General features: G+C 47.2%; 1 protein-coding gene across 3 annotated transcripts; it reads right to left on the bottom strand.

Moving 5' to 3' along the window:
* Positions 1–473: 473 nt before the first annotated feature.
* LOC139411743 (telomeric repeat-binding factor 2-like) lies at positions 474–26,067 on the bottom strand. 3 transcript variants are annotated; one of them, XM_071158435.1, is made up of 13 exons: positions 25,822–26,067; positions 22,846–22,941; positions 21,933–22,063; positions 17,637–17,723; positions 16,463–16,603; positions 12,653–12,786; positions 8,936–9,136; positions 7,707–7,923; positions 6,715–6,851; positions 5,991–6,485; positions 4,162–4,244; positions 4,042–4,085; positions 474–959 (listed from the first exon to the last, which is right to left on the bottom strand). In XM_071158435.1, exons 1-13 carry the CDS (start codon positions 25,982–25,984, stop codon positions 801–803), a joined length of 2,088 nt encoding a protein of 695 aa, XP_071014536.1. In that variant the 5' UTR covers positions 25,985–26,067; the 3' UTR covers positions 474–800. The 3 variants fall into 3 exon arrangements, with proteins under 3 accessions (XP_071014536.1, XP_071014535.1, XP_071014538.1); XM_071158434.1 differs by having other exon boundaries at positions 3,988–4,085; XM_071158437.1 differs by having other exon boundaries at positions 3,988–4,085; positions 26,002–26,058.
* Between the last annotated feature and the right edge of the window lie 823 nt (positions 26,068–26,890).

Here is a 26,890-nt window from a genome sequence, read left to right on the forward strand (position 1 = left end):
GTAACCGTTAGACCAGTCAGTAGAAGCCAGTCCTGTGGTAACCGTTAGGCTAGTCAGTAGAAACCAGTCCTGTGGTAACCGTTAGGTAACCCAGTCAGTAGAAACCAGTCCTGTGGTAACCGTTAGGCCAGTCAGTAGAAACCAGTCCTGTGGTAACCGTTAGGCCAGTCCTGTGGTAACCGTTAGGCCAGTCCTGTGGTAACCGTTAGGCCAGTCAGTAGAAGCCAGTCCTGTGGTAACCGTTAGGCCAGTCAGTAGAAACCAGTCCTGTGGTAACCGTTAGGCCAGTCAGTAGAAGCCAGTCCTGTGGTAACCGTTAGACCAGTCAGTAGAAACCAGTCCTGTGGTAACCGTTAGACCAGTCAGTAGAAACCAGTCCTGTGGTAAACGTTAGGCCAGTCAGTAGAAACCAGTCCTGTGGTAACCGTTAGGCCAGTCAGTAGAAGCCAGTCCTGTGGTAACCGTTAGACCAGTCAGTAGAAGAGAAGTCTTTATTTTACCAAGAAAGACAAGTGATAAAATAAAATACCTCTATAAACATGTCTAAAACAAAATGGCAGAATCAACATTTATCTTAGTCCAAAGGCCCTCTGCCCATCTTCAGCTTCCTGTTGACAGATGTGCGATGGGCAAACATGTATCCTTTGTGGAAAGGAAACATCCATTCTCAACTGGATAACGTCATCATTGTCTTGCGTAGCTCCGAGGCCCTCCAGCGTTCGAATTCGTTACTGCACCCCGTAGTAAATGTAAACGAAAAATCTAATTTCTTATTGGACAAGTTAGACGCTTTGGTCCCCTCAGACCAACTGGAGTTTCTTCATGGTTCTCCACCGATCCTTGATGTTCACGGCGGTTCGGCCCAGGAAGGGGAAAGAGGACTTTACTCTGGACCAGTTCCCCTCTCCGTAGCGCCTCACTCCCTCCTTCACCCACTCCGTCTCCTCTGCTGTCCACATCTACAGGAGGGACACAACAGAACACTCAAGGTATAGTAAACAACACTTAGCGTTAACATTGTAAACACACTGTAGGGGACAACACTTAGGGTTAACATAGTAAACACACTGTAGGGGACAACACTTAGGGTAAACACACTGTAGGGGACAACACTTAGGGTTAACATAGTAAACACACTGTAGGGGACAACACTTAGGGTTAACATAGTAAACACACTGTAGGGGACAACACTTAGGGTTAACATAGTAAACACACTGTAGGGGACAACACTTAGGGTTAACATAGTAAACACACTGTAGGGGACAACACTTAGGGTTAACATAGTAAACACACTGTAGGGGACAACACTTAGGGTTAACATAGTAAACACACTGTAGGGGACAACACTTAGGGTTAACATAGTAAACACACTGTAGGGGACAACACTCAGGGTTAACATGGTAAACACCCTGTAGGGGACAACACTTAGGGTAAACATAGGGGACAACACTTAGGGTAAACATAGGGGACAACACAGTAAACACACTGTAGGGGACAACACTTAGGGTTAACATAGTAAACACACTGTAGGGGACAACACTTAGGGTTAACATAGTAAACACACTGTAGGGGACAACACTTAGGGTAAACACACTGTAGGGGACAACACTTAGGGTTAACATAGTAAACACACTGTAGGGGACAACACTTAGGGTTAACATAGTAAACACACTGTAGGGGACAACACTTAGGGTTAACATAGTAAACACACTGTAGGGGACAACACTTAGGGTTAACATAGTAAACACACTGTAGGGGACAACACTCAGGGTTAACATGGTAAACACCCTGTAGGGGACAACACTTAGGGTAAACATAGGGGACAACACTTAGGGTAAACATAGGGGACAACACAGTAAACACACTGTAGGGGACAACACTTAGGGTTAACATTGTAAACACACTGTAGGGGACAACACTTAGGGTTAACATGGTAAACACACTGTAGGGGACAACACTTAGGGTTAACATGGTAAACACACTGTAGGGGACAACACTTAGGGTTAACATAGTAAACACACTGTAGGGGACAACACTTAGGGTTAACATAGTAAACACACTGTAGGGGACCACACAGTAAACACCCCGTAGGGGACAACACTTAGGGTAAACATAGGGGACAACACTTAGGGTAAACATAGGGGACAACACAGTAAACACCCTGTAGGGGACAACACTTAGGGTAAACATAGGGGACAACACTTAGGGTAAACATAGGGGACAACACAGTAAACACACTGTAGGGGACAACACTTAGGGTTAACATTGTAAACACACTGCAGGGGACAACACTTAGGGTTAACATGGTAAACACACTGTAGGGGACAACACTTAGGGTTAACATGGTAAACATACTGTAGGGGACAACACTTAGGGTTAACATAGTAAACACACTGTAGGGGACAACACTTAGGGTTAACATAGTAAACACACTGTAGGGGACCACACAGTAAACACCCCGTAGGGGACAACACTTAGGGTAAACATAGGGGACAACACTTAGGGTAAACATAGGGGACAACACTTAGGGTAAACATAGGGGACAACACTTAGGGTTAACATTGTAAACACACTGTAGGGGACAACACTTAGGGTTAACATAGTAAACACCCTGTAGGGGACAACACTTAGGGTAAACATAGGGGACAACACTTAGGGTAAACATAGGGGACAACACAGTAAACACACTGTAGGGGACAACACTTAGGGTTAACATTGTAAACACACTGCAGGGGACAACACTTAGGGTTAACATGGTAAACACACTGTAGGGGACAACACTTAGGGTTAACATGGTAAACACACTGTAGGGGACAACACTTAGGGTTAACATAGTAAACACACTGTAGGGGACAACACTTAGGGTTAACATAGTAAACACACTGTAGGGGACAACACTTAGGGTTAACATTGTAAACACACTGTAGGGGTAAACACACTGTAGGGGACAACACTTAGGGTAAACATAGGGGACAACACAGTAAACACACTGCAGGGGACAACACTTAGGGTTAACATACTGTCTCCTCCAGTAGTTCTGTTGTATCCAGAACCTAAACTCACCCTCTTCCTGTCTCCTCCTGTAGTTCTGTCTCCAGAACCTAAACTCACCCTCTTCCTGTCTCCTCCAGTAGTTCTGTTGTATCCAGAACCTAAACTCACCCTCTTCCTGCCTCCTCCGGTAGTTCTGTCTCCAGAACCTAAACTCACCCTCTTCCTGTCTCCTCCTGTAGTTCTGTCTCTAGAACCTAAACTCACCCTCTTCCTGTCTCCTCCAGTAGTTCTGTTGTATCCAGAACCTAAACTCACCCTCTTCCTGTCTCCTCCAGTAGTTCTGTTGTATCCAGAACCTAAACTCACCCTCTTCCTGTCTCCTCCTGTAGTTCTGTCTCCAGAACCTAAACTCACCCTCTTCCTGCCTCCTCCGGTAGTTCTGTTGTATCCAGAACCTAAACTCACCCTCTTCCTGCCTCCTCCGGTAGTTCTGTCTCCAGAACCTAAACTCACCCTCTTCCTGCCTCCTCCGGTAGTTCTGTTGTATCCAGAACCTAAACTCACCCTCTTCCTGCCTCCTCCGGTAGTTCTGTCTCCAGAACCTAAACTCACCCTCTTCTTGCCTCCTCCGGTAGTACTGGCGTTGTCCTCAGAACCTAAACTCACCCTCTTCCTGCCTCCTCCGGTAGTTCTGTCTCCAGAACCTAAACTCACCCTCTTCCTGTCTCCAGAACCTAAACTCACCCTCTTCCTGTCTCCTCCAGTAGTTCTGTTGTATCCAGAACCTAAACTCACCCTCTTCCTATCTCCTCCTGTAGTTCTGTCTCCAGAACCTAAACTCACCCTCTTCCTGCCTCCTCCGGTAGTTCTGTTGTATCCAGAACCTAAACTCACCCTCTTCCTGCCTCCTCCTGTAGTTCTGTTGTATCCAGAACCTAAACTCACCCTCTTCCTGCCTCCTCCGGTAGTTCTGTCTCCAGAACCTAAACTCACCCTCTTCCTGCCTCCTCCGGTAGTACTGGCGTTGTCCTCAGAACCTAAACTCACCCTCTTCCTGCCTCCTCCAGTAGTACTGGCGTTGTCCTCAGAACCTAAACAAAGACAGATGTCAGAACTCCATAGTAAATCACTAGTAATAAACATTATATAGTTTTGAATCATAATTACTGTCTTTGTGAGGGGAGTCAAATAAATCCTCTTCATCGCTCCACCTATCCTTGGATTCCTTAGCAACGCTGAAGAGCTGCTTCCTGCAGATGACATCACCATTATAAAAGAGAGAAAGTCGATCAGCTGTGATCTTCAACATCATCCTCTATGGCTGAAATACATAACCATTCAGTCGGAAGTTACCATACACCCAGGTTGGAGTCATTAAAACTTGTTTTTCAACCACTCCACAAACTATAGTTTTGGCAAGTCGGTTAGGACATCTACTTTATGTGACAAGTAATTTTTCCAACGATTGTTTACAGATTATTTCACTGTATCACAATTCCAGTGGGTCAGGAGTTTACATACACTGAGTTGACTGGGCCTTTTAAACAGCTTGGAAAATTCCAGAAAATGATGTCATGGCTTTAGAAGCTTCTGATAGGCTAATTGACATCATTTGAGTCAAATGGAGGTGTACCTATGGATGTATTTCAAGGCCTAGCTTCAAACTCAGTGCCTCTTTTGCTTGACATCATGGGAAAATCAAAAGAAATCAGCCAAGACTTTAGAAAATAAATTGTAGATCTCTGGTTCATCCTTGGGAGCAATTTCCAAATGCCTGAAGTTACCACGTTCATCTGTACAAACAATAGTACGCGAGTATAAACACCACGGGACCACGCAGCCGTCATGCCGCTCAGGAAGGAGATGCGTTCTGTCTCCCAGAAATGAACTTACTTTGGTGTGAAAAGTGCAAATCAATCCCAGAACAGCAGCAAAGGACCTTGTGAAGATGCTGGAGGAAACAGGTACAAAAGTATCTATATCCACAGTAAAACGAGTCCTACATCGACATAACCTGAAAGGCCGCTCAGCAAGGAAGAAGCCACTGCTCCAAAACCGCCATAAAAAAAACCAGACTACGGTTTGTAACTGCACATGGGGACAAAGATCGTACTTTTTGGAGAAATGTCCTCTGGTCTGATGAAACAAAAATAGAACTGTTTGGCCATAATGACCATCGTTATGTTTGGAGGAAAAAGGGGGAGGCTTGCAAGCCGAAGAACACCATCCCAACCGTGAAGCACTGGGGTGGCAGCATCATGTTGTGGCGGTGCTTTGTTGCAGGAAGGACTGGTGCACTTCACAAAATAGATGGCATCATGAGGAGAGAAAATGATGTGGATATATTGAAGCAACATCTCAAGACATCAGTCAGGAAGTTAAAGCTTGGTCGCAAATGGGTCTTCCAAATGGACAATGACTCCAAGCATACTTCCAAAGTTGTGGCAAAATGGCTTAAGGACAACAAAGTCAAGGTATTGGAGTGGCCATCACAAAGCCCTGACCTCAATCCTATAGAAAATTTGTGGGCAGAACTGAAAAAGCGTGTGCGAGCAAGGAGGCCTACAAACCTGACTCAGTTACACCAGCTCTGTCAGGAGGAATGGGACAAAATTCACCCAACTTATTGTGGGAAGCTTGTGGAAGGCTACCCGAAACGTTTGACCCAAGTTAAACAATTTAAAGGTAATGCTTCCAAATACTAATTGAGTGTATCTAAACATCTGACCCACTGGGAATATGATGAAAGAAATAAAAGCTGAAATAAATAATACTCTCTACTATTATTCTGACATTTCACATTCTTAAAATAAAGTGGTGATCCTAACTGACCTAAGACAGGGAATTTTACTAGGATTAAATGTCAGGAATTGTAAAAAACTGAGTTTAAATGTATTAGACTAAGGTGTATGTAAACTTCTGACTTCAACTGTATGTCTACAATCACATCAGAAGGGAGAAGACAGAATGATACTATACTATATAGTTCTACATACCACTTCAGATCAGGTCCCTTTTTACTGGTGGAGGCCTTCTGAGGGGTGGGGCTTCTCTGGTGGATGTGGCTTGTCTGAGGGGTGGGGCTTCTCTGGTGGGTGGGGCCTCTCTGGGGGGTGGGGCTTATCTGGGGGGTGTGGGTGGAGCTTCTCTGGGGGGTGGGGCTTCTCTGGGGGGTGTGGGTGGAGCTTCTCTGGGGGGTGTGGATTCTCTTATGTGAAGAGCCTCTCTGGGGGGTGGGGCTTCTCTGGGGGGTGGCGCTTCTCTGGGGGGTGTGGCTTGTCTGGGGGGTAGGGCTTCTCTGGGGGGTGGAGCTTCTCTGGGGGGTGGGGGTGGAGCCTCTCTGGGGGGTGGGGGCGGAGCTTCTCTGGGGGGTGGGGGCGGAGCCTCTCTGGGGGATGGGGGCAGAGCCTCTCTGGGGGGTGGGGGCAGAGCCTCGCTGCTCAGGGGTGTCATCTAGAATACACACATCCTCCTCAGGGTCAGACGAGGTCCTGGAGTCAGACAGAGGTGGTATTCATTAGGGCACACCATAGCAAAACGATTTGCAATCGTTTCTTATTGGACAAGGTCAGGAAGTCCCCTCCTCTCCCTTTCAGTCAACTTCCACTTCCCTTCGTCAAACTCGTCAACTCGTGTCCCTCGTTAGAAATGTGTTAAAGAGACAGTTAAAAGGTGCTTCCATTAACACATGCAGGGACGTCCTTCTTGTTCCTGACTTACTCTTCGGTTATCTTGCCGGCTCCTCGTTTTCGATACTTCCGTGTCGGTGGGCTGTAGGTGGAGGCGGGGCTTAGTGGGTCCGCCCGGCTGACTGACTCCTCCCCGTTGGATACTGATTCTCGAGAGGCCGTAGAATCCTACACACCAGAGTTATAATATGAGGTAATGAGTCCTACACACCAGGGTTATAATATGAGGTAATGAGTCCTACACACCAGGGTTATAATATGAGGTAATGAGTCCTACACACCAGAGTTATAATATGAGGTAATGAGTCCTACACACCAGGGTTATAATATGAGGTAATGAATCCTACACACCAGGGTTATAATATGAGGTAATGAGTCCTACACACCAGAGTTATAATATGAGGTAATGAGTCCTGCAAACCAGGGTTATAATATGAGGTAATGAATCCTACACACCAGGGTTATAATATGAGGTAATGAGTCCTACACACCAGAGTTAAAATATGAGGTAATGAGTCCTGCAAACCAGGGTTATAATATGAGGTAATGATTCCTACACACCAGAGTTAAAATATGAGGTAATGAGTCCTGCACACCAGAGTTAAGAGTCAATTCAAGAAGTTTGTTCAAATTCAATCCATGAACATAATGACTCCATTAAACCCCTATTCCTCCTGCTCTCTTCTCTCACCATCATCAATCCACCAAGTGATTCATTAACAACTCACAGGAAAACAGACATTAAACCCTATTCCTCCTGCTCTCTTCCCTCACAATCATCAATCCACCAAGTGATTCATTAACAACTCACAGGAAGACAGACATTAAACCCTATTCCTCCTGCTCTCTTCCCTCACCATCATCAACCCACCAAGTGATTCATTAACAACTCACAGGAAAACAGACATTAAACCCTATTCCTCCTGCTCTCTTCCCTCACCATCATCAACCCACCAAGTGATTCATTAACAACTCACAGGAAAACAGACATTAAACCCTATTCCTCCTGCTCTCTTCCCTCACCTGGCTGTCTGGCTCCATAACCAGCCTGGCTATGGTATGAGGCCAGCCTCGGCTCTTCCACTGGGGGCCTGGTGCCAGGACAGCAGGGGGAACCAGGTCAGCAGGGGGAACCAGGTCAGCAGAGGGAACCAGGTCAGCAGGGGAAGCCTCCATTGGACTGTCGGACTCTCTCTGGGACCTAGGGACGTCCTGCTCCAACACAGCGTCTGAGCCCTGCCTGGGGTCATTTCAGATTCAGGTTTACCAGGGGTCACTCCCAATACACTTTAACAATGAAAAGAGACAGACACACAGTGGACACAACGTCAACAACATTAAAACTAGACAAACTGGGGAGCAGAACAGTCCATAGGACCAGCCTGGAGAAATACACTCTGTTTGGGATGACAAGGAGTGAAACAGACTGGTACCCAGGCTACCATAGGACAGGAAGCAGCAGGGTAGTGATATGACTGGTTCCCAGGCTCCCATAGGACAGGAAGCAGCAGGGTAGTGATAAGACTGGTTCCCAGGCTCCCATAGGACAGGAAGCAGCAGGGTAGTGATATGACTGGTTCCCAGGCTCCCATAGGACAGGAAGCAGCAGGGTAGTGATATGACTGGTTCCCAGGCTCCCATAGGACAGGAAGCAGCAGGGTAGTGATAAGACTGGTTCCCAGGCTCCCATAGGACAGGAAGCAGCAGGGTAGTGATATGACTGGTTCCCAGGCTACCATAGGACAGGAAGCAGCAGGGTAGTGATATGACTGGTTCCCAGGCTCCCATAGGACAGGAAGCAGCAGGGTAGTGATATCACTGGTACCCAGGCTCCCATAGGACAGGAAGCAGCAGGGTAGTGATATGACTGGTACCCAGGCTCCCATAGGACAGGAAGCAGCAGGGTAGTGATATCACTGGTTCCCAGGCTCCCATAGGACAGGAAGCAGCAGGGTAGTGATATGACTGGTACCCAGGCTCCCATAGGACAGGAAGCAGCAGGGTAGTGATATCACTGGTTCCCAGGCTCCCATAGGACAGGAAGCAGCAGGGTAGTGATATGACTGGTTCCCAGGCTACCATAGGACAGGAAGCAGCAGGGTAGTGATAAGACTGGTTCCCAGGCTACCATAGGGGGGTGATATGACTGGTTCCCAGGCTACCATAGGACAGAAAGCAGCAGGGTAGTGATATGACTGGTTCCCAGGCTACCATAGGACAGGAAGCAGAAGGGTAGTGATTTGATTGACAACCTGGGGCTTTCAGAGAGGTGCAGGAGAGGTTCCTCTTGGTCCACAGCAGCACCTCCTTTTCCTGCGTTCTCCTCCATCACCTCCCTTTCCACCTCCTCCTCCAGCTCGGCAAAGGTCATGGGCTCCCTCAGCTCCTCGGCCAGGGCTGTATAAACGGCCATCAGCTGGCTGCGGGTCAGCAGGACGCCACCGGGGGGAGGACTGGAGGGAGAGAGAGAGGGAGGCAGTTTAGACTGGGAGGACTGGAGGGAGAGAGAGAGGTAGAGGTAGTTTAGACTGGGAGGACTGGAGGGAGAGAGAGAGGTAGAGGTAGTTTAGACTGGGAGGACTGGAGGGAGAGAGAGAGGTAGAGGTAATTTAGACTGGGAGGACTGGAGGGAGAGAGAGAGGTAGAGGTAGTTTAGACTGGGAGGACTGGAGGGAGAGAGAGAGGTAGAGGTAATTTAGACTGGGAGGACTGGAGGGAGAGAGAGAGGTAGAGGTAATTTAGACTGGGAGGACTGGAGGGAGAGAGAGAGGTAGAGGTAGTTTAGACTGGGAGGACTGGAGGGAGAGAGAGAGGTAGAGGTAGTTTAGACTGGGAGGACTGGAGGGAGAGAGAGAGGTAGAGGTAATTTAGACTGGGAGGACTGGAGGGAGAGAGAGAGGTAGAGGTAGTTTAGACTGGGAGGACTGGAGGGAGAGAGGTAGAGGCAGTTTAGACTGGGAGGACTGGAGGGAGAGAGAGAGGTAGTTTAGACTGGGAGGACTGGAGGGAGAGAGAGAGGTAGAGGTAGTTTAGACTGGGAGGACTGGAGGGAGAGAGAGAGGTAGAGGTAGTTTAGACTGGGAGGACTGGAGGGAGAGAGAGAGGTAGAGGTAGTTTAGACTGGGAGGACTGGAGGGAGAGAGAGAGGTAGAGGTAGTTTAGACTGGGAGGACTGGAGGGAGAGAGAGAGGTAGAGGTAGTTTAGACTGGGAGGACTGGAGGGAGAGAGAGAGGCAGTTTAGACTGGGAGGACTGGAGGGAGAGAGAGAGGTAGTTTAGACTGGGAGGACTGGAGGGAGAGAGAGGGAGAGGCAGTTTAGACTGGGAGGACTGGAGGGAGAGAGAGGGAGGCAGTTTAGACTGGGAGGACTGGAGGGAGAGAGAGAGAGGGAGGCAGTTTAGACTGGGAGGACTGGAGGGAGAGAGAGGGAGAGGCAGTTTAGACTGGGAGGACTGGAGGGAGAGAGGGAGAGGCAGTTTAGACTGGGAGGACTGGAAGGAGAGAGGGAGTCAGTTTAGACTGGGAGGACTGGAGGGAGAGAGAGGGAGGGAGAGAGGGAGTCAGTTTAGACTGGGAGGACTGGAGGGAGAGAGAGAGAGGGAGGCAGTTTAGACTGGGAGGACTGGAGGGAGAGAGAGAGGTAGAGGTAGTTTAGACTGGGAGGACTGGAGGGAGAGAGAGAGGTAGAGGTAATTTAGACTGGGAGGACTGGAGGGAGAGAGAGAGGCAGTTTAGACTGGGAGGACTGGAGGGAGAGAGAGAGAGGGAGGCAGTTTAGACTGGGAGGACTGGAGTGAGAGAGAGGGAGAGGCAGTTTAGACTGGGAGGACTGGAGGGAGAGAGGGAGAGGCAGTTTAGACTGGGAGGACTGGAGGGAGAGAGAGAGGTAGAGGTAGTTTAGACTGGGAGGACTGGAGGGAGAGAGAGAGGCAGTTTAGACTGGGAGGACTGGAGGGAGAGAGAGAGGTAGTTTAGACTGGGAGGACTGGAGGGAGAGAGAGGGAGAGGCAGTTTAGACTGGGAGGACTGGAGGGAGAGAGAGGGAGGCAGTTTAGACTGGGAGGACTGGAGGGAGAGAGAGAGAGCGAGGCAGTTTAGACTGGGAGGACTGGAGGGAGAGAGAGGGAGAGGCAGTTTAGACTGGGAGGCCTGGCGGGAGAGAGGGAGAGGCAGTTTTGACTGGGAGGACTGGAAGGAGAGAGGGAGTCAGTTTAGACTGGGAGGACTGGAGGGAGAGAGAGGGAGGGAGAGAGGGAGTCAGTTTAGACTGGGAGGACTGGAGGGAGAGAGAGAGAGGGAGGCAGTTTAGACTGGGAGGACTGGAGGGAGAGAGAGAGGTAGAGGTAGTTTAGACTGGGAGGACTGGAGGGAGAGAGAGAGGTAGAGGTAATTTAGACTGGGAGGACTGGAGGGAGAGAGAGAGGCAGTTTAGACTGGGAGGACTGGAGGGAGAGAGAGAGAGGGAGGCAGTTTAGACTGGGAGGACTGGAGGGAGAGAGAGGGAGAGGCAGTTTAGACTGGGAGGACTGGAGGGAGAGAGGGAGAGGCAGTTTAGACTGGGAGGACTGGAAGGAGAGAGAGGGAGAGGCAGTTTAGACTGGGAGGACTGGAGGGAGAGAGAGGGAGAGAGAGAGGGAGGCAGTTTAGACTGGAGGGACTGGAGGGAGAGAGAGAGGGAGTCAGTTTAGACTGGGAGGACTGGAAGGAGAGAGAGGGAGAGGCAGTTTAGACTGGGAGGACTGGAGGGAGAGAGAGGGAGAGAGAGAGGGAGGCAGTTTAGACTGGAGGGACTGGAGGGAGAGAGAGAGAGGGAGGCAGTTTAGACTGGGAGGACTGGAGGGAGAGAGAGAGAGGGAGGCAGTTTAGACTGGAGGGAGAGATCAAGGTAGGTTGTATTCATTAGGTCACACCAGAGCAAAATGTAATGCAACAGAAAACAAAAACAAGCGTTTGTTATTGAACAAGTCCAGACAGTCCCTCCCTGTTTCAGTCAGTTTTCTTCCGTTTGGTGCCTCATGAACATGACCCAGGTGTTCCCATGCTAATGAACGGCATCTTTACTTAAAGAAACCACTCATCTTCCAGGGTTTACTGGATAGCAGCCATTCGATGGTAAACATCTGAACAAACAGATTGGTGACTACTTGAAGAGAGGAATGAAGGTTGTACTTCAATGTTAAAGTTCTCTAATCAAGTTGTCGACCTCAGTGAGTATTGGGAGTTTTGGCAAATTCACCCGACAAGTACAGAGACAAAACAAACAATATGTCACTGTCCCAATACTGGTGGGGCCCCCTGTATATCTACACACTGTGGGGGCCCCCTGTATATCTACACACTGTGGGGCCCCCTGTATATCACACACTGTGGGGGCCCCCTGTATATCTACACACTGTGGGGCCCCCTGTATATCTACACACTGTGGGGCCCCCTGTATATCTACACACTATGGGGCCCAATACTGGTGGAGCCCCCTGTATATCTACACACTGCGGGGGCCCCTGTATATCTACACACTGTGGAGCCCCCTGTATATCTACACACTGTGGAGCCCCCTGTATATCTACACACTGTGGGGGCCCCCTGTATATCTACACACTGTGGGGGCCCCCTGTATATCTACACACTGTGGGGGCCCCCTGTATATCTACACACTGTGGAGCCCCCTGTATATCTACACACTGTGGGGCCCCCTGTATATCTACACACTGTGGGGCCCCCTGTATATCACACACTGTGGGGCCCCCTGTATATCACACACTGTGGGGCCCACTGTATATCCACACACTGTGGGGCCCCCTGTATATCCACACACTGTGGAGCCCCCTGTATATCCACACACTGTGGGGCCCAATAACCTTTAGGGTCTAGGCTCGGTAACTGGAAATCATGTTGTCACAATAACTGAACTAAAAGTGCTTTCTAAAGTCCATGTATATGATTGATTGACATCGGATCAATAAGCTACCTGGGTTTGTGTCTGGATGTCTTCTCCTCTGTTGCTGGTAGAAGGTGGTCCTCTGGCTGAGGGTCTGAGGGACAGTCTCCTTCCTCTGCATCCTGTCCTGCATCCCGTCTCTTCACCACCAGCTGTCTGGCAGCCTGATATTCACACAGACAGATCTCAGTTCAGTTAGGAACAGTGGGTTAGGGAGACAGATCTCAGTTCAGTTAGGAACAGTGGGTTAGGGAGACAGATCTCAGTTCAGTTAGGAACAGTGGGTTAGGGAGACAGATCTCAGTTCAGTTAGGAACAGTGGGTTAGGGAGACATATCTCAGTTCAGTTAGGAACAGTGGGTTAGGGAGTCAGATCTCAGTTCAGTTAGGAACAGTGGGTTAGGGAGACAGATCTCAGTCCAGGTCAGGAACAGTGGGTTATGGAGACATATCGCAGTCCAGGTTAGGAACAGTGGGTTAGGGAGACAGATCTCAGTTCAGGTCAGGAACAGTGGGTTATGGAGACAGATCTCAGTTCAGTTAGGAACAGTGATTTAGGGAGGCAGATCTCAGTCCAGGTCAGAAACAGTGGGTTATGGAGACAGATCTCAGTTCAGTTAGGAACAGTGGGTTAGGGAGACAGATCTCAGTTCAGGTCAGGAACAGTGGGTAATAGGGAGACAGATCTCAGTTCAGGTCAGGAACAGTGGGTTAGGGAGACAGATCTCAGTTCACGTCAGGAACAGTGGGTTATAGGGAGACAGATCTCCTCAGTCCAGGTTAGGAACAGTGGGTTATAGGGAGACAGATCTCAGTTCAGGTCAGGAACAGTGGGTTATAGGGAGACAGATCTCAGTTCAGGTCAGGAACAGTGGGTTATAGGGAGACAGATCTCAGTTCAGGTCAGGAACAGTGGGTTATAGGGAGACAGATCTCAGTTCAGTTAGGAACAGTGGGTTAGGGAGACAGATCTCAGTTCAGGTCAGGAACAGTGGGTAATAGGGAGACAGATCTCAGTTCAGGTCAGGAACAGTGGGTTAGGGAGACAGATCTCAGTTCACGTCAGGAACAGTGGGTTATAGGGAGACAGATCTCCTCAGTCCAGGTTAGGAACAGTGGGTTATAGGGAGACAGATCTCAGTTCAGGTCAGGAACAGTGGGTTATAGGGAGACAGATCTCAGTTCAGGTCAGGAACAGTGGGTTATAGGGAGACAGATCTCCTCAGTTCAGGTTAGGAACAGTGGGTTATAGGGAGACAGATCTCAGTTCAGGTCAGGAACAGTGGGTTAGGGAGACAGATCTCAGTTCAGGTCAGGAACAGTGGGTTATAGGGAGACAGATCTCCTCAGTCCAGGTTAGGAACAGTGGGTTATAGGGAGACAGATCTCAGTTCAGTCAGGAACAGTGGGTTATAGGGAGACAGATCTCAGTTCAGGTCAGGAACAGTGGGTTATAGGGAGACAGATCTCAGTTCAGTTAGGAACAGTGGGTTAGGGAGACAGATCTCAGTTCAGGTCAGGAACAGTGGGTTAGGTCTCAGTTCAGTTAGGAACAGTGGGTTAGGGAGGCAGATCTCAGTCCAGTTCAGGTCAGTGGGTTAGGGAGGCAGATCTCAGTCCAGGTTAGGAACAGTGGGTTAGGGAAACAGAGAGCTCCTAGTATTTAGTTAGCTACTAGTTAGTTACTAGTTAGCTACTAGTTAGCTACTAGTTAGTTACAGTACAACTGAATAGGTACTAACACATCAGCCCAAACAGTTAAAACAGAATCTACGTAGAGGTTGTGTCCCTAATGTTCCCTGATCACTACACTATATCTGGAGAGAGGACACAGCCAGACTGATGCTGAGGTAATACACTACACTATATATGGAGAGGGGACACAGCCAGACTGATGCTGAGGTAATACACTACACTATATATGGAGAGGGGACACAGCCAGACTGATGCTGAGGTAATACACTACACTATATATGGAGAGAGGACACAGCCAGACTGATGCTGAGGTAATACACTACACTATATATGGAGAGAGGACACAGCCAGACTGATGCTGAGGTAATACACTACACTATATCTGGAGAGGGGACACAGCCAGACTGATGCTGAGGTAATACACTACACTATATATGGAGAGAGGACACAGCCAGACTGATGCTGAGGTACTACACTACACTATATATGGAGAGAGGACACAGCCAGACTGATGCTGAGGTAATACACTACACTATATATGGAGAGAGGACACAGCCAGACTGATGCTGAGGTAATACACTACACTATTTCTGGAGAGAGGACACAGCCAGACTGATGCTGAGGTAATACACTACACTATATCTGGAGAGAGGACACAGCCAGACTGATGCTGAGGTAATACACTACACTATATATGGAGAGAGGACACAGCCAGACTGATGCTGAGGTAATACACTACACTATATATGGAGAGGGGACACAGCCAGACTGATGCTGAGGTAATACACTACACTATATCTGGAGAGGGGACACAGCCAGACTGATGCTGAGGTAATACACTACACTATATATGGAGAGGGGACACAGCCAGACTGATGCTGAGGTAATACACTACACTATATATGGAGAGGGGACACAGCCAGACTGATGCTGAGGTAATACACTACACTATGTATGGAGAGGGGACACAGCCAGACTGATGCTGAGGTAATACACTACACTATATATGGAGAGAGGACACAGCCAGACTGATGCTGAGGTAATACACTACACTATATATGGAGAGGGGACACAGCCAGACTGATGCTGAGGTAATACACTACACTATATCTGGAGAGGGGACACAGCCAGACTGATGCTGAGGTAATACACTACACTATATATGGAGAGAGGACACAGCCAGACTGATGCTGAGGTAATACACTACACTATATATGGAGAGGGGACACAGCCAGACTGATGCTGAGGTAATACACTACACTATATCTGGAGAGGGGACACAGCCAGACTGAAGCTGAGGTAATACACTACACTATATCTGGAGAGGGGACACAGCCAGACTGATGCTGAGGTAATACACTACACTCACTATATATGGAGAGGGGACACAGCCAGACTGATGCTGAGGTAATACACTACATATGGAGAGGGGACACAGCTAGACTGATGCTGAGGTAATACACTACACTATATATGGAGAGGGGACACAGCCAGACTGATGCTGAGGTAATACACTACACTATATATGGAGAGGGGACACAGCCAGACTGATGCTGAGGTAATACACTACACTATATATGGAGAGGGGACACAGCCAGACTGATGCTGAGGTAATACACTACACTATATATGGAGAGGGGACACAGCCAGACTGATGCTGAGGTAATACACTACACTATATATGGAGAGAGGACACAGCCAGACTGATGCTGAGGTAATACACTACACTATATATGGAGAGAGGACACAGCCAGACTGATGCTGAGGTAATACACTACACTATATATGGAGAGGGGACACAGCCAGACTGATGCTGAGGTAATACACTACACTATATATGGAGAGGGGACACAGCCAGACTGATGCTGAGGTAATACACTACACTATATATGGAGAGGGGACACAGCCAGACTGATGCTGAGGTAATACACTACACTATATATGGAGAGGGGACACAGCCAGACTGATGCTGAGGTAATAAACTACACTATTTCTGGAGAGAGGACACAGCCAGACTGATGCTGAGGTAATACACTACACTATATATGGAGAGGGGACACAGCCAGACTGATGCTGAGGTAATACACTACACTATATATGGAGAGGGGACACAGCCAGACTGCTGCTGAGGTAATACACACGTACCCTGGACAGGAAAGGATGAGAGAAGGGAAACAGGCTCTGACAGAACTGCAGCATCTCCTGTTTAAACTGCTGGTAGGTGACCTGCTGCAGGACTGAATGATCACTGCTCCTCTTGTTGACCAGCCCCAGGAAGATCGCTTTCTGGAAGACACATAACCCCCCCGCATCAGCCCCTGGAGACATTTACCCCCCCGCATCAGCCCCTGGAGACATTACCCCTCCCCCATCAGTCTCTGGAGACATTACCCCTCCCCCCCCCACATCAGCCTCTGGAGACATTACCCCCCCACCCCATCAGCCTCTGGAGACATTACCCCCCCCCACCCCATCAGCCTCTGGAGACATTACCCCCCCCCACCCCATCAGCCTCTGGAGACATTACCCCCCCCCCCCCCCCCACATCAGCCTCTGGAGACATTACCCCCCCCACACATCAGCCTCTGGAGACATTACCCCCCCCCCCCCCCCCCACATCAGCCTCTGGATACATTATTCCCCCCCCCCCCCCCCCCATCAGCACCTGGAGACATTATCCCAGATCTCAGGTTAACAGACAGACAGGTCTAAATGTCTCTGTCCCGTTCCTCAGGTTAAGAGACAGACAGGTCTCTCTGTCCTGTTCCTCAGGTTGACAGACAGACAGGTCTCTCTGTCCCGTTCCTCAGGGTTAACAGACAGACAGGTCTAAATGTCTCTGTCCCTCAGGTTAACAGACAGACAGGTCTAAATGTCTCTGTCCCGTTCCTCAGGTTAACAGACAGACAGGTCTAAATGTCTCTGTCCCGTTCCTCAGGTTAACAGACAGACAGGTCTAAATGTCTCTGTCCCGTTCCTCAGGTTAACAGACAGACAAGTCTAAATGTCTGTCCCGTTCCTCAGGTTAACAGACAGACAGGTCTAAATGTCTGTCCCGTTCCTCAGGTTAACAGACAGACAGGTCTAAATGTCTGTCCCGTTCCTCAGGTTAACAGACAGACAGGTCTAAATGTCTGTCCCGTTCCTCAGGTTAACAGACAGACAGGTCTAAATGTCTGTCCCGTTCCTCAGGTTAACAGACAGACAGGTCTAAATGTCTGTCCCGTCCCTCAGGTTAACAGACAGCTGGGTTTAAATGTCTCTCTGTACTGTTCGTATTGTTGCCATCGTCTCTCTATGAGTTTAGGAGTTAGCTCACCTTTCCAACCTTGCTTTTGGGGAAGTATTTCATCAAAACCTCCTTGGCTTTGTCAAAGGCCTGGTTCTTAATGCACACAATCACCAACTACAGAGAAAAACACAACAGGGTTCACCGTTATAATGATGTCAGAACAACATGGCAGAATACAACTACACCAGAACGAGAAGACATGAACGGACAAATACACCAGAACGAGAAGACATGAACGGACAAATACACCAGAACGAGAAGGGGAAGACATGACTGGACAACTACACCAGAACGAGAAGACGTGAACGGACAATTACACCAGAACGAGAAGACATGAACGGACAAATACACCAGAACGAGAAGGGGAAGACATGACTGGACAACTACACCAGAACGAGAAGACGTGAACGGACAACTACACCAGAATGAGAAGGGGAAGACGTGAACGGACAATTACACCAGAACGAGAAGGGGAAGACATGAACAGACAATTACACCAGAATGAGAAGACATGAACGGACAACTACACGAGAATGAGAAGACATGAACGGACAACTACACCAGAATGAGAAGACATGAACGGACAATTACACCAGAATGAGAAGACATGAACGGACAACTACACCAGAATGAGAAGGGGAAGACATGACTGGACAATTACACCAGAACGAGAAGACACGAAGGGACAACTACACCAGAATGAGAAGGGGAGGACATGACTGGACAATTACACCAGAACGAGAAGACATGAACGGACAATTACACCAGAATGAGAAGGGGAAGACATGAACGGACAACTACACCAGAATGAGAAGACATGAACGGGCAATTACATTAGAATGAGAAGACATGAACGGGCAATTACACCAGAATGAGAAGACATGAACGGGCAATTACACCAGAAAGAGAAGACATGAACGGACAACTACACCAGAATGAGAAGACATGAACGGACAATTACACCAGAATGAGAAGACATGAACGGACAACTACACCAGAATGAGAAGACATGAACGGACAACTACACCAGAACGAGAAGACATGAACGGACAACTACACCAGAATGAGAAGACATGAACGGGCAACTACACCAGAATGAGAAGACATGAACGGACAACTACACCAGAACGAGAAGACATGAACGGACAACTACACCAGAATGAGAAGACATGAACGGACAACTGCACTAGAATGAGAAGGGGAAGACATGAACGGACAATTACACCAGAATGAGAAGACATGAACGGACAACTACACTAGAATGAGAAGGGGAAGACGTGAACGGACAATTACACCAGAACGAGAAGACGTGAACGGACAATTACACCAGAATGAGAAGACGTGAACGGACAATTACACCAGAATGAGAAGACATGAACGGACAACTACACCAGAATGAGAAAACATGAACGGACAACTACACCAGAATGAGAAGGGGAAGACGTGAACGGACAATTACACCAGAACGAGAAGGGGAAGACATGAACAGACAATTACACCAGAATGAGAAGACATGAACGGACAACTACACGAGAATGAGAAGACATGAACGGACAACTACACCAGAATGAGAAGACATGAACGGACAATTACACCAGAATGAGAAGACATGAACGGACAACAACACCAGAATGAGAAGGGGAAGACATGACTGGACAATTACACCAGAACGAGAAGACATGAACGGACAATTACACCAGAATGAGAAGGGGAAGACATGAACGGACAACTACACCAGAATGAGAAGACATGAACGGGCAATTACATTAGAATGAGAAGACATGAACGGGCAATTACACCAGAATGAGAAGACATGAACGGGCAATTACACCAGAATGAGAAGACATGAACGGACAATTACACCAGAATGAGAAGACATGAACGGACAATTACACCAGAATGAGAAGACATGAACGGACAACTACACCAGAATGAGAAGACATGAACGGACAACTACACCAGAATGAGAAGACATGAACGGACAACTACACCAGAACGAGAAGACATGAACGGACAACTACACCAGAATGAGAAGACATGAACGGGCAACTACACCAGAATGAGAAGACATGAACGGACAACTACACCAGAACGAGAAGACATGAACGGACAACTACACCAGAATGAGAAGACATGAACGGACAACTGCACTAGAATGAGAAGGGGAAGACATGAACGGACAATTACACCAGAATGAGAAGACATGAACGGACAACTACACTAGAATGAGAAGGGGAAGACGTGAACGGACAATTACACCAGAACGAGAAGACGTGAACGGACAATTACACCAGAATGAGAAGACGTGAACGGACAATTACACCAGAATGAGAAGACATGAACGGACAATTACACCAGAATGAGAAGACGTGAACGGACAATTACACCAGAACGAGAAGACATGAACGGACAACTACACCAGAATGAGAAGACATGAACGGACAACTACACCAGAATGAGAAGACATGAACGGACAATTACACCAGAACGAGAAGACATGAACGGACAACTACACCAGAATGAGAAGACATGAACGGGCAACTACACCAGAATGAGAAGACATGAACGGACAACTACACCAGAACGAGAAGACATGAACGAACAACTGCACTAGAATGAGAAGGGGAAGACATGAACGGACAATTACACCAGAATGAGAAGACATGAACGGACAACTACACTAGAATGAGAAGGGGAAGACGTGAACGGACAATTACACCAGAACGAGAAGACGTGAACGGACAATTACACCAGAATGAGAAGACGTGAACGGACAATTACACCAGAATGAGAAGACGTGAACGGACAATTACACCAGAATGAGAAGACGTGAACGGACAATTACACCAGAATGAGAAGACATGAACGGACAATTACACCAGAACGAGAAGACATGAACGGACAATTACACCAGAACGAGAAGATATGAACGGACAACTACACCAGAATGAGAAGACATGAGCGGACAACTACACCAGAATGAGAAGACATGAACGGACAATTACACCAGAATGAGAAGACATGAACGGACAACTACACCAGAATGAGAAGACATGAACGGACAATTACACCAGAACGAGAAGACATGAACGGACAACTACACCAGAATGAGAAGACATGAGCGGACAACTACACCAGAATGAGAAGACATGAACGGACAATTACACCAGAACGAGAAGACATGAACGGACAACTACACCAGAATGAGAAGGGGAAGACATGAACGGGCAATTACACAAGAACGAGAAGGGGAAGACATGAACAGACAAATACACCAGAACGAGAAGACGTGAACAGACAAATACACCAGAACGAGAAGACGTGAACAGACAACTACACCAGAATGAGAAGACATGAACGGACAACTACACCAGAATGAGAAGACATGAACGGACAACTACACCAGAATGAGAAGGGGAAGACATGAACGGGCAATTACACCAGAACGAGAAGACGTGAACGGACAAATACACCAGAATGAGAAGACGTGAACGGACAACTACACCAGAATGAGAAGGGGAAGACATGAACGGACAACTACACCAGAATGAGAAGGGGAAGACATGAACGGACAACTACAGCAGAATGAGAAGGGGAAGACATGAACGGACAACTACACCAGAATGAGAAGGGGAAGACATGAACAGACAACTACACCAGAATGAGAAGGGGAAGACATGAACGGACAACTACACCAGAATGAGAAGACATGAACGGACAACTACACCAGAATGAGAAGACATGAACGGACAACTACACCAGAAGGGGAAGACATGAACGGACAACTACACCAGAACGAGAAGACATGAACGGAAAACTACACCAGAATGAGAAGACATGAACGGACAACTACACCAGAATGAGAAGACATGAACGGACAACTACACCAGAATGAGAAGACATGAACGGACAAATAGTTGTGCAATTCACTACAGTGCACAATAGTGTTGAACACAGTACACGGTGTCATCTTATAATGTTGGACAGGGCTGACACGAAAATCTTAACAGTGTATCGGGTTTCAACGGGGGACCAATCAATGACTACACACAGTGTATCGGGTTTCAGCGGGGGACCATTCAATGACTACACACAGTGTATCGGGTTTCAACGGGGGACCAATCAATGACTACACACAGTGTATCGGGTTTCAGCGGGGGACCAATCAATGACTACACAGTGTATCGGGTTTCAACAGGGGACCAATCAATGACTACACACAGTGTATCGGGTTTCAGCGGGGGACCAATCAATGACTACACAGTGTATCGGGTTTCAACAGGGGACCAATCAATGACTACACACAGTGTGGCCAGATCTCACCATCTCTCTGACAGACTTCTGTACTCTCTCCAAGTCTTTCTGGGGAACCGGCAACTCGTCGCGGATGCTGTCCAAAACGCTCAGAGCCGACTCCAGTGGCGTGAGGTCCTCCTGAGGGTCAAACGAGAAGTCTGTGGACAGCAAGAGAACGACCGTGTCAGTGATCTCAGACTTGATTTCCAAAAGACACGGCTAGCTAGCTATAAGGAACAGCAGATTCTGGAACTTGGGGTCATTTCAGATGTCTCTGATTTTCAACGGGGAATGAATATTAGTTCGTACTGTTACATAGAAATCAAATCAAATCAAATTGTATTTGTCACATACACATGGTTAGCAGATGTTAATGCGAGTGTAGCGAAATGCTTGTGCTTCTAGTTCCGACAATGCAGTAATAACCAACAAGTAATCTAACTAACAATTCCAAAACTACTGTCTTGTACACAGTGTAAGGGGATAAAGAATATGTACATAAGGATATATGAATGAGTGATGGTACAGAGCAGCATAGGCAAGATACAGTAGATGGTATCGAGTACAGTATATACATATGAGATGAGTATGTAAACTAAGTGGCATAGTTAAAGTGGCTAGTGATACATGTATTACATAAGGATACAGTCGATGATATAGAGTACAGTATATACGTATGCATATGAGATGAATAATGTAGGGTAAGTAACATTATATAAGGTAGCATTGTTTAAAGTGGCTAGTGATATATTTACATCATTTCCCATCAATTCCCATTATTAAAGTGGCTGGAGTTGAGTCCGTGTCAGTGTGTTGGCCGCAGCCACTCAATGTTAGTGGTGGCTGTTTAACAGTCTGATGGCCTTGAGATTACAGAGAGTGAGAGTGTTGTTATGTAGCTAGCTAGGAAGTTACTTCATGTTTAACTCTAAACTCTCACCGAGTTTGTCACCGTCATTTATCCTGGTGAGGAACTGTATGGCTCGAATCTTCTTGGGTGTGGCGTCGTTGGCTTCCAACGGCCGAACCAGATGACCTGAAAGAGGATGTTGTTGGATAATGTGTTAGCTAGCGTCTATTAAATGGGGCTAACTGCTTTAGCGCCTGTTGACGATAGGCTCCTCTGACCGGGGGCGTTTTGTTCGGAGGCCGAGCCCCGACACTCTAAACAGTAACATCATCGCTCGCCGCCAGTTCTGGAAACATACGGAACGGTACTTTCACATCAGTGAGAAATCATTTTCAAAAACAAAAGGTTCAATTACTACACACCTTTATAGGGTTAGTGTTCCCACACGGTCATACCTCCATGTTCCAGCTTCTACCCCCAAGCCATCAGACTGCTGAACAGCTTCTACCCCCCAAGCCATCAGACTGCTGAACAGCTTCTATCCCCAAGCCATCAGACTGCTGAACAGCTTCTACCCCCAAGCCATCAGACTGCTGAACAGCTTCTACCCCCAAGCCATCAGACTGCTGAACAGCTTCTATCCCCAAGCCATCAGACTGCTGAACAGCTTCTACCCCCAAGCCATCAGACTCCTGAACAGCTTCTACCCCCAAGCCATCAGACTCCTGAACAGCTTCTATCCCCAAGCCATCAGACTGCTGAACAGCTTCTACCCCCAAGCGATCAGACTGCTGAACAACTTCTACCCCCAAGCCATCAGACTGCTGAACAGATTCTACCCCCAAGCCATCAGACTGCTGAACAGCTTCTACCCCCAAGCCATCAGACTGCTGAACAGCTTCTACCTCCAAGCCATCAGACTCCTGAACAGCTTCTACCCCCAAGCCATCAGACTGCTGAACAGCTTCTACCCCCAAACCATCAGACTGCTGAACAGCTTCTACCCCCAAGCCAGACTGCTGAACAGCTTCTACCCCCAAGCCATCAGACTGCTGAACAGCTTCTACCCCCAAGCCATCAGACTGCTGAACAAGCTTCTCCCCCCAAGCCATCAGACTGCTGAACAGCTTCTACCCCCCAAGCCATCAGACTGCTGAACAGCTTCTACCCCCAAGCCATCAGACTGCTGAACAGCTTCTCCCCCCAAGCCATCAGACTGCTGAACAGCTTCTCCCCCCACACACACACACACTTTAACACTGTTAATTATCTATCCTGATTGCCTGGTCACTTTTATCCCAACCTACCTACACATTATTTTATTGTGTTAGTATTTCCTTGTTTTTTTCTCAACATATTTTTCTTACTTTTTTAACTCTGCATTGTTGGGAACGGGCTCCTAAGTAAGAATATCACATTAAAGTCTACACCAGTTGTTGGGAACGGGCTCCTAAGTAAGAATATCACATTAAAGTCTACACCAGTTGTTGGGAACGGGCTCCTAAGTAAGAATTTCACATTAAAGTCTACACCAGTTGTTGGGAACGGGCTCCTAAGTAAGAATATCACATTAAAGTCTACACCAGTTGTTGGGAACGGGCTCCTAAGTAAGAATTTCACATTAAAGTCTACACCAGTTGTTGGGAACGGGCTCCTAAGTAAGAATACCACATTAAAGTCTACACCAGTTGTATTCTGTATATTTATTTAACCTTTATTTAACTGGGCAAGTCAGTTAAGAACAAATTCTTATTTACAATGACGGCCTACCCCGGGCCAAACCCAGACGACGCTGGGCCAATTGTTCGCCACCCTATGGCACTCCCAATCACGGCCAGTTGTCATACAGGTTGTGACCAATACAATTGGATTTAAATTTGACGAGCCATCTAGTGTGTTCCGAACACCTGTGTGTAAGCGTAAAAGCCTATTTAAATGTGGTCGGACCTTCGTATCCTCCATACGCCATAGCGGTACCTCTGGGGCACGCAGAGGCCAAATCAAGCCCAAGCCCAAATGAAGTTTAAACAAACCGAGGGCTCTGTATAGTTCTGCATGTTCGGAACACACTAGATGGCTCATCAAATCTAAATCCAATTGTATTGGTCACAACCTGTATGACGGTAGGTGGGGGCGGTACAGTCCCGTGTAAACACAAACTCATTTCCTTCACAATATCTCTGCACCGCTAAGCGCAGCCTAGTGGTTAGAGCGTTGAACTTGTAACCAAAAGGTTGTAAGATCAAATCCCTGAGCTGACAAGGTAAAAATCTGTCCTTTCTGCCCCTGAACAAGGCAGTTAACCCACTGTTCCCCGGTAGGCAGTAATTGTAAATAAGAATTTGTTCTTAACTGACCTGCCTGGTAAAATAAATATCAAATAAATGAGTGTAGTTAACTCAGCATTATCCCAAACTCGGTCCTGGAAAGCCTTTAGTACTTAAACGCAACAGAACGTTAAATTAACTAAAACTGTGCTGTACTGAACGACCAAATGAAAAACGGTGAAGGGTTGTAGCTTCAAAAACGCCCCGCTTGTCTTTAACAACGACAAGTCACTGCTTCAAACCAAACTGACACACCGAACGGACCAAACTAGTCTGTTCAAGGCACGTTTTGGGGAAAACGTCTCGTTCAGTACAAAACGCTCAGCACCGTAGCAAACGTTGAAACGAAATGAACGCACCCCCGCAGGTTTAGTTTATGTCCTTGCGCTACACAGCTGATTCAGATAATAAATAATGAGTTGATTTATGGTTATTTAAATCAGCTGTGTGGTGCTAAAGTTAGGACCAAAAGCAAACCTGTTCACCGGGGGATCTAGTCCAACCAACTGGTCCAGCTCAGTCAACGGTACCACACAGTTAGCTAACATATCTAACTATCTGGGTATCACGTGGTATAAAACTAAAAGTTTATAAGCATAGCTAGCTAAACAAACTGTTAACACGGGAGTTAATTATCAATTAACTATTTTAGGCAGAGACGGTATTAGAAACCTGTATTGGGTTCGCGTAGATGCTAACGTTAGTTAGCTAACTGCATTTGTGAGAAAACGTTACTAACATTGAAGGATGTCTCTGATCTCACAGAAATCACTGTCCTGTTCATTCCTGAACGCCTCAAACGCCACAGATATATAATAATCCACTATCCACCGATTAACAACACATTCCACATCTAGTCCGCGGTCCGCACTCGACTCCATGTTGTCGTGTTGCCGCCACATCAACGACGTAAACAAACCGATGTGTATTTCATCTGCCGCGCTGGTTAGTGTTCAGTCAAACTTCCGTCTGTCCGCATTTCGCTCACCTTACGCCCACCTACGCTCACATTACGCACCACGTCAATGACGTCATCGCGGCAAACCGAGTACCATTCATTTAGAATAGTGTTGTTTTCTTATCACGGTCCTTAATTTATGAACACAATTTTTCTCCACACAGATATATATGTATGTATATATATGGAATAATCGGGCTATATTGTATAAAAATACTTCTTTGTTTTTAGAATATTGGTTCCGAAATAATTTCCTATGGGTGAGCCAACTGGTAAATGCAGAGGGTATTTTACTCAGTTATAAGGAATTCTGATCCCTTTACAAGGTCCCTGTAACACCAGAATCCAAGCAGTACATCTCTCCACAATAGTGTAAAATCTTCATAAATGTGTTCAATTATAAACCTACTGATGTCTTGCTACGGTTTTCTTGCATGAATACAATGCCCAAAAAGATGCAACACTGTTTCTGGTTGGTCATTACAAAAGGAGCAATTTGAGTTGATGTTTTCCTTAAACTTCTTCATATAGTTGTTGGCAGGATAATATTTCTGAATCATTTTAAAGGAAACTTCCTTAATTTTGTTAACAAGTAGGTATGTGTGTGGCAACATCCAAACTTTTTTTCCAGCAGATATTATCAATACATCGATTCCAATAAGGCATGACATAAGGCATGACATAAGGCATGACATAAGGCATGACATAAGGTATAGATACAACATCACATTTGTGCAAGATTTAAAAGGGAGCAAACAAGCTTTCTTCCATTCAATTTCAGTAATATATGCATTCCGGAAGAATTTCCCTCTAGGAGGGATCTTGTTCGAGTTAAAGTTATCTTAAGAAT

Source organism: Oncorhynchus clarkii, chromosome 6, assembly GCF_045791955.1.
Source record: "Oncorhynchus clarkii lewisi isolate Uvic-CL-2024 chromosome 6, UVic_Ocla_1.0, whole genome shotgun sequence".
Lineage (NCBI taxonomy): Eukaryota > Metazoa > Chordata > Actinopteri > Salmoniformes > Salmonidae > Oncorhynchus > Oncorhynchus clarkii.

Coding starts and splice junctions, on each gene's coding strand:
- LOC139411743 (XM_071158434.1), bottom strand. CDS start 25,984: ATGTGGCGGCAACACGACAACATGGAGTCGAGTGCGGACCGCGGACTA. Junction 7,924..8,935: donor CACCTCTCTGAAAGCCCCAG/GTTGTCAATCAA, acceptor AAATGACCCCAG/GCAGGGCTCAGACGCTGTGT. Junction 960..3,987: donor CCGGAGGAGGCAGGAAGAGG/GTGAGTTTAGGT, acceptor TCCCTCCTGTAG/ATGTGGACAGCAGAGGAGAC.